At 44.0% G+C, this 15748-nt stretch overlaps 1 protein-coding gene across 1 annotated transcript in view; it reads left to right on the top strand.

Annotated features, from left to right (window-relative positions):
- sycp1 (synaptonemal complex protein 1) overlaps positions 1-15748 on the top strand; it is a 230083-nt gene that overhangs the window by 79641 nt on the left and 134694 nt on the right. Inside the window, exons 6-7 of the mRNA XM_063042478.1 lie at positions 12449-12507; positions 15596-15665. Coding sequence (XP_062898548.1) covers positions 12449-12507; positions 15596-15665 — 129 coding nt within the window. The remainder of the gene's footprint in view (positions 1-12448; positions 12508-15595; positions 15666-15748) is intronic.

The following is a 15748-nucleotide window of genomic DNA, read 5'->3' as shown; positions in this document are numbered from 1 at the left end:
CACTTATCCCTCGGCCAGTCCTGACTTATAGCCACTTTTTCGAAATGGAGAAAGTACCGATCCACATCGGTATCGTCGAATGGGGGAACCAGCCTAACCTCCTGGGTCGCCCGGAACCCTCCACCTTGGTTCGGCACGAGCCCCTGCTCGGCCCTTATCTTTAACTTCTCCAGCTCAAATTCCCTTTCCCTCTGTTTCTCCTCTCTCTCCAACTGTCTTTCTCTCTCTTGCCTTTCTACCTCTTTCTCTCTCTCTTGCCTTTCTACCTCTTTCTCTCTCTCCCGCCTTTCTAACTCTTTCTCTCTCTCCCGCCTTTCTAACTCTCTCTCTTTCTCCCGCCTTTCTAACTCTCTCTCTTTCTCCTGCCTTTCTAACTCTCTCTCTTTCTCCCGCCTTTCTAACTCTCTTTCTTTCTCCCGCCTTTCTAACTGCTTCTCTTCGTGTTCTAACTGCCGTACCCGGAACTCGTGCTCGAGTCTCAGTTTTTCAAGCTGTACCTGTACCGCGTCTCCAGCAGGTTTTTCAATAGACACCACCCCCAGCTCACCTTGGGGAAACACACCTTTAGATACATAGTGCTCTACAATAGCTCTGTGTATCTCCTCTCTCCTCATTGTCGACTTCACCTTAGCAAGATTCACCCGTTTGGCCACAGCTATCAATTCCGATTTCCTGGCATCCTCTAATGCCTCCAAGGTCGGCGCCTTTATAAATTCCTCAACCTCCATTTCTGCTGTTTGTCTTTTCTTTCTTTCGGGAATTTTAACCCAATCAATTTACTCCGTCCCAAATTTAGCGTTCAAAATCGCGGACGAGAACCCCACTTATGTTACGTACCCCGTAACTGGGTTGCCAAACCAGCAGAAATGGATCACTCAGTTGGAGTCTAGAGTACTAGAACTAAGAAAGTTTTATTAAAGAAACAAGCAACACATTAATCGAAAGGATTATAAATGCAACAGTTCAGCGATGATAAACGCACATGTGCACAGAATTAAGATAACAGCATCAATCAAGCTCTATCGTTGTCTAGGGGTAAATGACCAATTTCAAAATGACTCAAAGTTCAGTCCAGTTAGTAGTTCAGTTCGCAGTAATCGTTGCCATGGCGATGGACAAGGTAGGGGAAGAGAGACATAGAATAGGAACAACTGATCATTCAGAACACGGCTTCACTCACAGACCAGCGGGATGGCTCACAAGCAACTTTTGGGCGGGTCCTTGGTGATGTCACCTGAGGTCACCGACTGTGACCCCTCCTCCAGATGCGGTCGATCCTCTGCAGTGAACCCGGCACCCAGGCAAGGGCGGACACACACCGGGTTCCCGCTGATCGTACCTTTCCACCCTTGTCGTTGTCTGGCACTTCTCACCCACTCGTGAGAGGCGCACCGCTTCCAGGGTCTCGTTACCTCGGGTGGCGTGTGTGTCTGCCTTAGCGAACCTGTCCCTTTTTATCCCCCTGCTGGGGTATCGCCTGTCCATCACTTCAAACAGTTCAGGGTTCAAAGGGGGGAGCCGCTCCAGACAGCTCTCCCTCCCACATCCCTTCATTACACATCTCCAGACGCTGCTCCATTGTTCCTTATCTCTCCTTCCCCTGAGGGCAGGTGGCAGACCAACTGCTGATGCCACTGATGCTAGCCCAGGCCAGCAAACATCTTAATTCTATGTGTATTCTCGTAACACCTGTAAGACCATGGGCAAAGCAGCCTCATGTGTGGCACCCTGTCAAAGACCTTCTAAAATCCAAGTAAACAACATTCATTGACTCTCCTTTGTCTATCTTGCCTTATATTTCCTCAAAGAATTCCAACAGATTTGTCTAGCAAGATTTTCCCTTAACGAAACCATGCTGCCTTCAGCCTATTTTATTATGTTCCTCCAAGTATGCTGAAACCTCATCCTTAATAATGAACATCTTTGCAACCACTGAAGTAAGGCTAACTGGCCTACCGATTTCCTGTCTTTTGTTTCTTTCCTTCTTATAGAGTGGAGTGACATTTACGATTTTCCAGTCCTCCGGAATCAATCCAGAATTTAGTGATTCTTGAAATATCACTATTAATGCCCCCAAAATCTCTTCAGCTACCTCTTTCTGTGGTATAAAGAGGTTGGACAAACAAGGGTTGATTTCTTTGGAGCAACAGAGGCTAATGGGAGATCTGATAGAGGTTTATAAGAGTACTAGGCAACGGGGTGACCCGTTGGGGGCACCCTTTGAGAGGAGGGTAGTGCGGTCTGATGTGACCAGAATGAACATTAAATTTTCCTGAATGCTATTGGAATCGCTTTGCTTTGGAAACTGAAGTGGAAAACCTCAGTTTATTGAAGAAGAACGACGCGTAGCAAAGCAAATATTGCTGCTCCTCATTTAACAAAGGACACTTTTGATGTCATCATTTCTGGTTTATCTGCCACCCTGTGCCTCGTTGTCATTCTGGAGAAGTGCAGCCCTTTCATCCCCCGTCTCTTCATCTCTTCTGCTGTTTGTTATTTGTCTCTGATCCTGGAGACATGCATGCCTCTCCTCCTCTGTCTCTTCTTCTCTCATCTTTTTTCGTCCTGATTCTTTGATTCTGGAGTCATGCGGCCCTGGCCTCATCCGATTCTTGTTCTCTCCTTCTCCTTGCCGCTTTCCGACGACGTTTGGCGTCATCTCTTGACCATAATGTCCCCCTTCCCTTTCCACGCGGCATAATTAGGCTGACCATTTTTTTTTACGCTAATGTTGGATAGAAGGTATGAAGCACTAACACCAAAGGATGCTGATTATTCTTGATGATGTTGTTGGCGCTCTCCTAAATGGACGTGATATAGTCACTGTTGTCCTTTGACTACAACAAAGGGTTTTATGGGTCTCTAAGTACGTCATTACAATAAGATTTAATTATCTCTTATTGATGGGTGGCAGTTAGATCTGTCCCAAACCTGCACATGCTGATGGTGATTAGCAGAACGTGACTCCTCGGAATAGAGCTGCCCTGCCCTTTTGCTCTGGTAAGTCTCGCTGCTGAGGCTGGCCATACACATGCGTCGGGCTGTCGCGTCCCGATTTCCATGATGGCCGATCGGGTCTCGGGTGAAAGTCAGCCTGTTGAATTTTGGCGAATGAGCAATTTTATATGAATATATAACCCTGAATTTGGCCTGCATTCTGTAAGTTAGTGCATTTTAATTCGATTTGGCCAATAAAAGTGCAGTTGTAATGCACTGTTTGTGCTAATTGGAGGTCACAAACAGACAGACAGACAGAGCATGAGAGTTTTAGTAGTATATAGATGACAGGCATAGAGAAGACGAGAAAGAAAACGTCTTTTCCCAAGGGTTAATATGTCTAATACCAAAAGGCATGTAATTAAGGTGAGAGGGAGTTATTTCGAAAGACTGGTAGGGGGCTTTTTTATTAGAAACTTTTAAGAGGCACTTAGATAGACACAGGAATATGAGAAATATGGAAGGATATGGACAATGTTAGGCAGAACAGATTAGTTAGCCATTTGATTACTAATTTAATTGGTTCGGCACAACATTGTGGGTCAAAGGGCCTGTTCCTGTATATGTTCTAGCTCTGGGGTGTAGGTACCTGGTCCAGGTGACTTATCTACCTTTGGACCTTTCAGCTTCTCAAGCACCTTCTCTCTTCTCCGTACTAACAGCAGAGTACACTTACTGTGTCCCAACTCTCTTGAATTTCTGGCATGCCTAAGTCATTCAAGTGATCATCTAGACACTTCTTCAAGTAAGTCTGCTCTCATTACTTCCTCAGGTGGTATCTTTTGGCACTCACCACTCTTTGCTAGAGGACCTTTCAGCTTCCCAAGCACCCGCTCCTTAATATAGTGACTGTACTCACTTCTGCCCTCTGACACTTTTCAAATTTATGGTATTCTGTAGGCGTCTTCCCCAGTGAAGGCTGACAAAAAATACTTCAAAGTTCAAATTGCATTTATTATCAAATTATGTATATGTCACCGTATACTACCCGGAGATTCATTTTCTTGCACAAATTCATAGTATATACAAAGAAACATAACAGAATCAATGAAAAACTACACACAAAGATGGAAAAACAACCAATTTGCAAAATAAGACAAATGATGCAAATCTGATAATAATAAATAGATAGATAAATAATATTGAAAACAGCAGTTGTAGAGGCCTTGAAGGTGAGCCCAGGTTGTAGAATCAATTCAGTGTTGAGGTAAATGAAACTATCCACACTGGTTCAGAAGCCTGATGGTTAAAGGGTAATAAATGTTCCTGCACCTGGACAACAGACTTGAATGAAGCAGCAACATAGAGGCTGTGTGTAAGAAGGGCTAGAGTTGCCTCTACTTTCTGAGGAGACTGAGGTCCTTTGGAGTATGCAGGCCTCTCCTTCACATGTTTTGCCAGTCTGTTGTCACCAGTACGATCTTTTATGCGGTGGTGTGCTGGGGCAATGGCATCAACACAGGTGATGCCTCTGTTACAGGAGTCAAACTGGACATACTGGAGGCTTTGTGGAAGATTTCAGAGAGTGGCTATAGATGGTTGCCTCTCTGACTAAAGCCTTGTGACTAGTGGTATGCTGCAGGAACAGTGCTGGGTCCATTGTTTGTCATCTATATCAACAATCTGGATGATAATATGGTTAATTACATCAGCAAATTTGCAAAAGACACTAAGATTTGGGGTGTAGTGAACAGTGAGGAAGACTACCAAAGCCTGAAGTAGGATCTGGACCAGCTGAACTTCGAGAAAATTAGGATGTCATCCAAGTAGACAAAGGCATGCTTATAGAGAGCATCCCAGAACATATCATTTATAAAGGCCTGGAAAACTGCTGACACGTTCACAAGGGCGAAGGGCATGTACTCATAGTGCCCTGTCAGTGTGCTGAATGCCGTCTCCCACTTGTCGCCCTCCTTTATGTGAACCAGGTTGTATGCACTTCGCAAGTCCAGCTTTGAGAATACTCTTGCCCCTTGGAGAGTCTCAAAAGCAGTGTTCATGAGTGGAAGAGGGTAAAGATTCTTGACCATTATGTGATTCAGCCCTCTATAATCAATGTAAGGCCGCAGAATCTGTCCTTCTTCGTACGAGGCAGTCAGCGCTAGCTGGGGAGGTGGAGAGCCAAATGAATCCCAGGGCAAGAGCCTCCTTAATATATTCCTCCATAGTGCTTCTTTCGGGGCCCCATAGAGGACACGTACCTGGTAGTAGATCTATTGCAGCTGCAGGGTCAGCGCAGTGGAATAGTCGAGGCCTTTCCTTTACTGAAGACTGCTTCCAAATCTTTGTAAACAGAAGGGATTTCTACCAGCTTGGGTGCTGCAATTACCCCTGAACCTTCCTCTGAGGATGATATTTAAGACTGTGTCGGTATTGGGGATGCTTTGGCATACCCCAGAGTCTTCCCCAGGTCCATAAGAGTCTTTAGTGGAAACAGAAGCCAAATCCTTGTCCGTCTCCTCAGATATTGGCAGCAAGGCATGACAAATGGTCCCTGTGCTCTCGGGACTAGGCTCCAAAGGTCACCGTTTTGGAGCCTTCCCCTTGGAAGAGCAACTGGAGTTCCAAACTGCTTGGGCATCTCCTTGCTTTGCTGCTGAACTAGAGATCTAGTTCCAGTACACCCCTGATTGGACAGGGTTGGGACTTGCACGGGCTTATTGGTTGGGGCCTGTTTGTCCTTCCTTGAAAGCAGGGATGGGTTTCCTGAAGGCTCCAGGTTACCCTGAGCAGGTTTGCCCCCTTGTCAACTGTTGTTCTTGGGAAGGTCTGTGGGAACACCTAGCTGAACACATACCTTCTTGCAGCGACTAGACCCTCCCTTCCTTCCAGTTCATGGAAGGGTTATGCTGGGACAGCCAAGGTGCCCGAGGATCAGGGGTATGTGAGGAGACTCAGTGATAAAGAGATTAATGTCCTCCGCATGATCTTCTATCCTCATCTGCAAGACCAATGTCTGCTGCTGGATCTGCCCAGAACCAAGTGGACAGCCATCCAAAACACTTGCGGGCATGAGCTGACTCAACACTTGCAGCAGTATGTTGAGCTGACAGGCAGTTCCCAAGTCCAAGACATTTCCAGCTGCCATAGAGTCCAAAAAAGTATTCACTTCTTGTTGGTTCATACCCCAGGAGATCTCTACCCTTAGTGAGACACCAAATTCTGTGAGGTTGGGAGTAGTAGCTGCTACTATCACAGTCCTCCCAACACCGGACGATCTGAACAGTTCTGCAGCTTCAAGCGTTCGCCTGCATGTGACCACCTTCTCCACAGTAAAGGCAGCAACCTCAACTCCAACACGGGAATCTCTCTTTGGTAGAGATTCTTATGGGACCAATTTGCATGAGCTTGACAGGATCCTGAGTAGGAGACGGCCTGGCAATCGTCCGAGGTTGGGGGATGGATCAATGATGCATTGAGTCCGGCCTTGGGCCAGCCTGCTTCGATCTCTTGATGCTGTCCTACTTATACTTTGCCAGATGATTATCGAGACGAATGGATTGGTTGATCAGAACCTCTAAGCCATCAGCTGGTTCTTCCAAGGTGAGAGCATTCTTCAGTTCATCTCAAGGTCAGTGGTAGTATAGTGTGGTGAAGGCATCTCCGTTCCAGCCGCTCTCTTGGGTCAAGATCTGAAGTACAATTGCATAGTCAGCTGGTGACCTTCCACCCTGTTGAATCTTCATCAGGCAGTCCGAGTCTTTACTGGCTCCAGCAGAGTGATGAAACACCTACCTCATGGTGGCCATGAATTCCTCCAAATCTGAGCAAATCTTTGATCTCCATTCCCAATACGCAGTGACCCAGGCCAGGCCAGGCCAGGGCTTATAGTTAGAAGTGAGATAATGAAGGCCACCTTTCCACGATCCAAGGGAACCAGGACATCTGCAGTTCAAATACTAATGAGCATTGGACAAAGAAACTGTGGCAAGAACCCGAATCACCATTAGATATCTTCTGGGTTAGAAAATGGACTGGCTCTGTAGAATGACTGAAAGCCTCACCCGAGTGACTTTGGCTTCATCCCTGCAGAAGTTGGCACATAGCGACCTGAAGGTCATGTATCTCCAGGCTCTGTCTTGAATCTTTTCGCTATGGCTGGCCACAGCTGACGAAAGGCTCCGATACCCCGCTGGATCCATGTTGGCTCAATCATACTGTGATGAGAGTTCTTGATGAGGATGGCTTGGATCCAAATGCTGGAGTATCTGAGGCTAGGATCGAGACATGGTTTCAAACTGGATCGAGAATCGGAGCACAAACCAACACTAGATGAAATTATGAGTAGGCTTACGATTGAGCACCGAACCTCAATTCAGGTGCTTCTTAAGTGCTCAATCCATGATGCCCAAAACATGATTGCCAATTAGTGACGAGTTTCTGAATCTATAAATCTATTCATACTCCATGGAGTTAGAGTGTCTAAATCTTGGAAGCTGGCATGGATGGTGCAGTCAGCCAGTAAAAACAGGCAGGAGAAAAGTAATAGATATGATGGGGTGGATAGTTTGAAGTGTGTATATTTTAATGCTTACAGCATTGATCAGCACATGGAACTATGATGATGTGGCCAATACAGAGACTTGGTTGAGAGAGGGACAGGAATGGATGGGTAAAATCCTAGGGTTTTGATGTTTTAGAAAATATAGACAGAGACGTAAAAGAGGTGGGGGACTGGCAAGGCGACTGACATTTCAGTAGGTGAGCAGCAAGGAGCAGTGACCACAACTCCTTAAGTTTTAAGATAGATATACAATGCCTATAAAAAGTGTTCACCACATGCCCCCCTTGGAAGTTTTCATGTTTTATTGTTTTACAACATTGAATCACAGTGATTTAATCTGGATTTTTTGACTGATCATTAGATAAAGACACCTTCATGTCAAAGTAAAAACAAATCTCTGCAAAGTGATCTAAATTAATTACAAATATAAAACACAAAATAATTGATTGCATAAGTATTCACTCCTTTCAAGTCAGTATTTAGTAGATGCACCTTTGGCAGCAATTAGAGCCTTGAGTTGTGTGGATAGGTCTCTAGCAGCTTTGCACATCAGGATACTGCAATATTTCTCAATTCTTCTTTACAAAACTGCTCAAGCTCTGTCAGATTGCATGGGGTTTGTGAGTGAACAGCCCTTTTCAAGCCCAGTCACAAATTCTCAATTGGATTGAGGTCTGGTCTCTGACTTGGCCACTCCAGGACATTAACTTTGTTGCTTTTGAGCCATTCTTGTGTAGCTTTGGCTTTATGCTTGGGGTCATTGCCTTGCTGGAAAACAGATCTTCTCCCAAGTCACAGTTCTCTTGCAAACTGCATCAAGTTTTTCTCCAGGCTTTCTTTTTACCCTCTACCTTCACAAGTCTTCCAGGGTCTGCTGCAGTGAAGCATCCCAACAGCATGATGCAGCCACCACCATGCTTTCTGGTAGGGATTATGTGTTCTTGATGATTTGCAGTGTTTGGCTTAGACCAAATGTAGTGTTTACTCTGATGGCCAAAAAGCAGAATTTTGGTTTCATCAGAGCATAGAACCTTCTTCCAGCTGACTTCAGAGTCTCCTACATGCCTGTTGGCAAACTCGTGAATTTTTCTCAACAGTGGCTTTCACTTTGCCACTCTCCCATAAAGCTGCGACTGGTGAAGCACCCGGGCAACAAGTGCTGTATGTGGAGTCTTTCCCATCTTAGCCACTGAAGCTCGTAACTCCTCCAGAGTTGTCATAGGTCTCTTGGTGGCCTCCCCTTCTTGCATGGTCACTCAGTTTTTGAAGACTATCTGCTCTGGGCAGATTTACAGCTATGTTATATTCTTTCCATTTCTTGATGATTGACTTAACTATAGTACAAGGGATGTTCAGTGACTTGGAAATTTTCTTGTATCCATCTCCTGACTTGTGCTTTTCAATAATCTTTTCATGGAGCTGCTTGGAGTGTTCTTTTACCTTCTTGGTGTAGTTTTTGCCAGGGTACTGACTCACTTGCAGATGAACCTTCCAGATACCGGTGTATTTTTACTAAAATAAATTGAAACGCCTTGACTGCACAGGTCTCCAAAACCAGATCTCCATTTAACAAATTAATGACATACATTGTAACTTTTGTTTTGCAGCAGCAGTACAGTGCAAAATATACAAAAATTCTATAAAGTATAAAAATTTATAGTAAAAGTAGTGTAAAAGAGAGCAAAAATAGTGAGTTAGTGTTCATAGGGTGGTTCATTGTCTGTTCAGAAATTTTATGGTGAAAGCTGCTCTTAACATTTTGAGTGTGTGTCTTCAGGCTCCTGTACCTCCTTCCCCTCTGATGGTAATAATAAGATGAGAGCATGTCCTGGGTGATTGGAGTCTTTAATGATTTATGCCGTCTTTTTGAGGCATCAAATTTTGAAGATGTGCACGATACTGGGGAGGCTGGTGTCCATGATGGAACTGGCTGAGTCTGCAACCCTCTGCAGCTTTTTTTGATCCTGCGCAATGCAGAGCAGTAATTAATATAGTTTTATTTGTAGAATAAATGTGAATTTAATTTGGAATGGAAACCTAGGCTAATTACGAATGTGCAAAGAGCCTTTCTTGGTGCTGTTTAAAGTCTGTTCATATTTAATTCAGTGAGGATTCAGGACATAATCAACCAAACAACAGGAATTCTGCAGATGCTGGAAATTCAAGCAACACACATCAAAGTTGCTGGTGAACACAGCAGGCCAGGCAGCATCTCTAGGAAGAGGTACAGTCGACGTTTCAGGCCGAGACCCTTCGTCAGGACTAACTGAAGGAAGAGTTAGTGAGAGATTTGAAAGTGGGAGAGGGAGGGGGAGATCCAAAATGATAGGAGAAGATGGGAGGGGGAGGGATGGAGCCAAGAGCTGGACAGGTGATTGGCAAAGGGGATATGAGAGGATCATGGGACAGGAGGCCCAGGGAAAAAGACAAGGCGGGAGGGGGGGCGGGGAACCCAGAGGATGGGCAAGGGGTGTGGTCAGAGGGACAGAGGGAGAAAAAGGAGAGTGAGAGAAAGAATGTGTGTATAAAAATAAATAATGGATGGGGTACGAGGGGGATGTGGGGCATTAGCGGAAGTTAGAGAAGTCAATGTTCATGCTATCAGGTTGGAGGCTACCGAGATGGAATATAAGGTGTTGTTCCTCCAACCTGAGTGTGGCTTCATCTTTACAGTAGAGGAGGCTGTGGATAGACATGTCAGAATGGGAATGGGATGTGGAATTAAAATGTGTGGCCACTGGGAGATCCTGCTTTCTCTGGTGGACAGAACGTAGGTGGACAGTCTGCGTCGAGTCTTGCCAATATATAGAAGGCCACATCGGGAGCACCGGACACAGTATATCACCCCAGCCAACTCACAGGTGAAGTGTCGCCTCACCTGGAAGGACTGTCTGGGGCCCTGAATGGTGGTTAGGGAGGAAAGTGTAAGGGCATGTGTAGCACTTGTTCCGCTTACAAGGATAAGTGCCAGGAGGGAAATCAGTGGGGAGGGATTGGGGGAAACGAATGGACAAGGGAGTCACATAGGGAGCGATCCCTGCGGAAAGCGGGAGGGGCGGGGAGGGAAAGGTGTGCTTAGTGGTGGGATCCCGTTGGAGGTGGTGGAAGTTACGGAGAATAATATGTTGGACCCGGAGGCTGGTAGGGGTGATAGGTGAGGACCAGGGAAACCCTATTCCTAGTGGGATGGCGGGAGGATAGAGTGAGAGCAGATGTACGTGAAATGGGGGAAATGCGTTTGAGAGCAGAGTTGATAGTGGAGGAAGGGAAGCCCCTTTCATTAAAAAAGGACATCTCCCTTGTCCTGGAATGAAAAGCCTCATCCTGAGAGCAGATGCGGCTGAGACGGAGGAATTGCGAGAAGGGGATGGCATTTTTGCAAGAGACAGGGTGAGAAGAGGAATAGTCCAGATAGCTGTGAGAGTCAGTAGGCTTATAGTAGACATCAGTGGATAAGCTGTCTCCAGAGATAGAGACAGACAGATCTAGAAAGGGGAGGGAGGTGTCGGAAATGGACCAGGTAAACTTGAGGGCAGGGTGAAAGTTGGAGGCAAAGTTAATAAAGTTAACGAGCTCAGCATGCGTGCAGGAAGCAGCGCCAATGCAGTCGTCGATGTAGCGAAGGAAATGTGGGGGACAGATACCAGAATAGGTACGGAACATAGATTGTTCCACAAAGCCAACAAAAAAGCAGGCATAGCTAGGATCCATACGGGTGCCCATAGCTACACCTTTAGTTTGGAGGAAGTGGGAGGAGCCAAAGGAGACATTATTAAGAGTAAGGACTAATTCTGCTAGACGGAGCAGAGTGGTGGTAGAGGGAACTGGAATCCAAAAAGAAGCATTTTAATTTTAATTTTAATTCCATTTTAATTCACATTTTAATTCCACATCCCATTCCCATTCTAACATGTCCATCCACGGCCTCCTCTACTGTAAAGATGAAGCCACACTCAGGTTGGAGGAACAACACCTTATATTCCGTCTGGGTAGCCTCCAACCTGATGGCATGAACATTGACTTCCCTAACTTCCGCTAGTGCCCCACCTCCCCCTCGTACCCCATCCGTTATTTATTTTTATACACACATTCTTTCTCTCACTCTCCTTTTTCTCCCTCTGTCTCTCTGACTATACCCCTTGCCCATCCTCTGGGTTCCCCCCTCCCCCCCGCTTGTCTTTCTCCCTGGGCCTCCTGTCCCATGATCCTCTCGTATCCCCTTTGCCAATCACCTGTCCAGCTCTTGGCTCCATCCCTCCCCCTCCTGTCTTCTCCTATCATTTTGGATCTCGCCCTCCCCGTCCCACTCCCACTTTCAAATCTCTTACTAACTCTTCCTTCAGTTAGTCCTAACAAAGGGTCTTGGCCTGAAACGTCGGCTGTACCTCTTCCTAGAGATGCTGCCTGGCCTGCTGCGTTCACCAGTAACTTTGATGTGTGTTGATTCAGGACATAATATGTACTTTTTAGCTCTAAGATTCATTAAAAGACCAATTGAGAGGCTTTGGATTTGAGAAGTATTTCCAATGATATAAATTACTTGTCTCGTAAGAGTCCTGCGAGTCAAGAGAAACTAAGACAATTTATGATGGTAAACCAGAGCATCTGAAGGAAACCTGTAGTCAGAGTGAGAATGAGTATACTCCACACAGCAGGCCCTGAGGTCATGATTCAATTCAGGCAGCTGGAGCTGTGAGGCAGCAGCTCTACTAGTTGCAATGTATTACAAGTGTAAAGATTTTAAAGAAAGATAGTATAGAATAACATTTTGAATAAATACTGCGATAATAAAATATGTTGGAGTGAAAACATTTGATGATATGAAACTTAGCGATTTACTTATCATGTGGATTGTTATCACTATCTTGAAACACTAACTTTATATTGAAAGCCATGTGCTTTAGAATATTACAATTTAAGTTATGTTCTTGCTTTTATTTATCTCAGATGAATCAGAAAGAGATGAAACACGGCGACTTTATGCTGAAAATTCTGAAAATATTGAGGTTAGTTTTATTTCATTAAAATGAGTGTAATAGGAATTGATCTCTTGTAGTGCTATCATGCTTGGCAAAGAGAAGCACTCACATTTTGTTTCCTCCTAACTTTTTTCTGCTGCTCCTTCTGTTCAGTAAACTGGCTCCCTGTCTTGTTCACTGTGTTTACACTATTCAACTGAATGTTCCTTCTCATTTCCCAACAATGGAATATTTTCTTGTTTCCTTTTTTAGTTCGATTTTCTGTTTTTCCTGCATTTCAACATAACCTTTCACACTCAAGGATTCAAAATTCAAAGTATCATCAAAGTATGTCTGCAGTATGCAACCCTGAAATTTGTCTTCCCCACAGACAGTCATAAAACAGATAAGAACCATGGAACTAATCTGTTCAAAGAAAAACATCAAAACCTCAAATCCCCCTTGCCCCCATGCACAAAACAATTGCGCAAATGGCAACAAAAAATGAGCAAAAACACAGCATATAAAAACACAAAAATCAAAAGATATATTTCAATACAGTTCAGCTCAGTGTTCATTATCTGCAGACTGCCCCAGTTCAAAAGTTGCCCAAAAGTAGTAACAAAAAAGAACGACCAGAACTAGAACTGGAAACTAGAACACATAATAAACCTGAGTTAGAGTTCAATTCTACAATCCACTTTGTCTAAACCTTGCTCCAGCAGCATCGAGGGAGAAAGAGAGATCACTTGAAAGCAAGGACCTTCCCTCAGAAGCAGGAAGCCAGAGACCGCCTCACGCATGCACCTTCTCCAGGAGCAACGAGCAAGAGGCTGGCAGATGGTGCTGAATATTTGCTCACCCTCCGCACCTGCCTCAATGATTTCAGTCTTCCTCAGCACTTTAATCGGAGAGATTGAGTCAATCATGGGCTCAAACCTCATCTAGCTTCCTGGCCTCCATATGGTCACAGCCTCGTGGAACACTCACAGAGACAGAAAAGTGTCAGATTGCTTGATTGGCTCGCAAATAACACTGCCTGAGTGTCGGTTACAGGCTCTAACAGTAGCAGAGCTATATCTGATACAAGAAGATGCAAAAGATGTGAAAGGAATTGCTTCATGACCTGTCTTGAGGATATTGTCTTTGGTAGCATTGTCTGTTGGCATCATCTTCTTCTGGAACCGTTGAATAAGATTGAATTTTTACTTTATATGTTTGAAAATAACCTAGAAAATGAGGAGTAGGAAAGTTTTTCCAAACTCATGGAATTGTTGTTGGAAGGATATTAATGACCCTATTTTTCTCTCTTCAGTCCTTGGATTGAGCATGCCTTGGTTGCATTCATGTTTTGTTAGGTTTAATGATGAGTACTGAGGCCCAGTGTAGGAAATGCAGACTCTTTCATAGAAAGAGCAGAAAGTGGCTACCAATACAGGCAGATGGGTAGTTTGTGAGGTAGTGCACTGTTTTGACTTTTTGCCAACAGAGATCCTCAAGGAAGGTAGACCAGCACTCTTGCACCCCATACACTCCCTGCTCCTGAAGGTCTGGGAAAAGGAACAACTTCCCTTAGAGATCAGGGATGCTGTAATAGTGACCATATTCAAGGAGGGAGACAAGGCAGATTGTGGCAACTACAGAGGCACCTCTCTCTCGTCAACAACAGGCAAAGTGCTTGCACGTATCCTTGTCAACCGACTCCTTCCACTATCTGAAGAAGTACTCCCTGAATCAATGTGGTTTCCATCTATCTAGACGTATCATGGATATGATATTCACAGAATGCCAATTACAGGAAAAATGCTGTGTCAAAGCCTTTGTATTTGGCTTTCATAGGTTTGACAAAGGCATTTGATAAAATAGACTGCCAAGCTCTCTGGCGTAAACTATCAAGACATGGCTGTCCTGACACATATTTACAAATATTGAGGCTACTGCATGATGGCATATGAGCCACAGTGCTCAACAGTAGTGGCGCTCAAGACAGGAGTCAAACAGGGCAGTATCATTGCACCCACCCTCTTTGCCATCTCTATTGCTGTCATCTTTCACTTCATTGGCCAAGAACTGCCACAGGGAATTCTAATCATGTATAAAGTGGACAACAAGATTTTCAACCTCAATCCGTTCAAGGTCAAGAATGAGGTCAGCACCACCACCATCATAGAACTTCAATATGTGGTTGACAAAGCCATCGCAACATACTCTGAAGATCTGTAGTCACCTGAAAGCCCTGGAACAACACCACCAAAGAGGCTTACAAAAGATTTTGAGAATCATTTGGAAGGACTGACGCATTAGCATCAGCGTACTGGAGGAGGCCAATATGAACAGCATCTCCACCATGATAAAGCAACACCAACTCCAGTGGATAGGTCATGTCATTCTGATGTCTAACTCACATCTCCCCAAACAGATCCTTTACTCCCAGTTGAAGGAACGTCAGCAAATGCCTTATTCTGAATGTAAACTTGATTCACTAGTATCTCCAGGTTATGTTCATTAAAAAGGGATGCATATTTCTTTCCCTTGCTCTTCTCTCTCTGCCATTCCATAAGCCATACATTTGTAAAAATGTGGTTTTGTACAGGGCTCTTTAAATGCTGAAGCTGTGTTTGTTAGCTGCTCAGCTCAGTAGGTTGACTCAAAAAAAAGGACATTTCCTCAAAAAATGCCTAAAATTGTTCCGAGTGATGTGATAGGCTGTTTTCTTTCAGGTTGATTCATATAGGATTTTTGACAAACTGACAGGATCGGTTAGTTTCACATTTTTCATTTCACTGATAGTCAATAGGCACAGAATAAAATGTAGCCAAATTGTGCAAAATAGAGCAAATTGATCATGTCAGATTAGGATGAAATTGTATCCTTTAGTTGACTTCTAATTGCTGATAATGGAGCTTGTAAGTGATTAGTAAAATTCTATGATGTATTATTAACATTAATATGAGATCTGTGACTATTATTTTGAATCTGAACTATATGACAGTTTCTTTTGAGGTTTGATGAACAATCTCCCTGCACTATAGCATAAACCTTTGGATTAAGCAATAACAAGTAATTATGCTTATGTTTAGATGTTTAGAACTCATTTGTATTAATTACATTTTACTATTTTTAATTCTTATTTTAGCGAATAATTATGGCCTTTGAAGAACTTCGCATTCAAGCTGAAAATACAAGATCTGAAATTATATTTAAGTGTAAGTATTTGGTCATATTGCCAAATACTAAAATTATTAATAAATAAACAACAGTTCTTTTAAATAATATAACTATTGTTATA

The sequence above is a fragment of the Mobula hypostoma genome, chromosome 3 (genome assembly GCF_963921235.1).
Source record: "Mobula hypostoma chromosome 3, sMobHyp1.1, whole genome shotgun sequence".
NCBI classification, from domain to species: Eukaryota; Metazoa; Chordata; class Chondrichthyes; order Myliobatiformes; family Myliobatidae; genus Mobula; species Mobula hypostoma.
The sequence above is the reverse complement of the archived record's forward strand: the minus strand, read 5'-3'. Positions and strand labels throughout refer to the sequence as shown.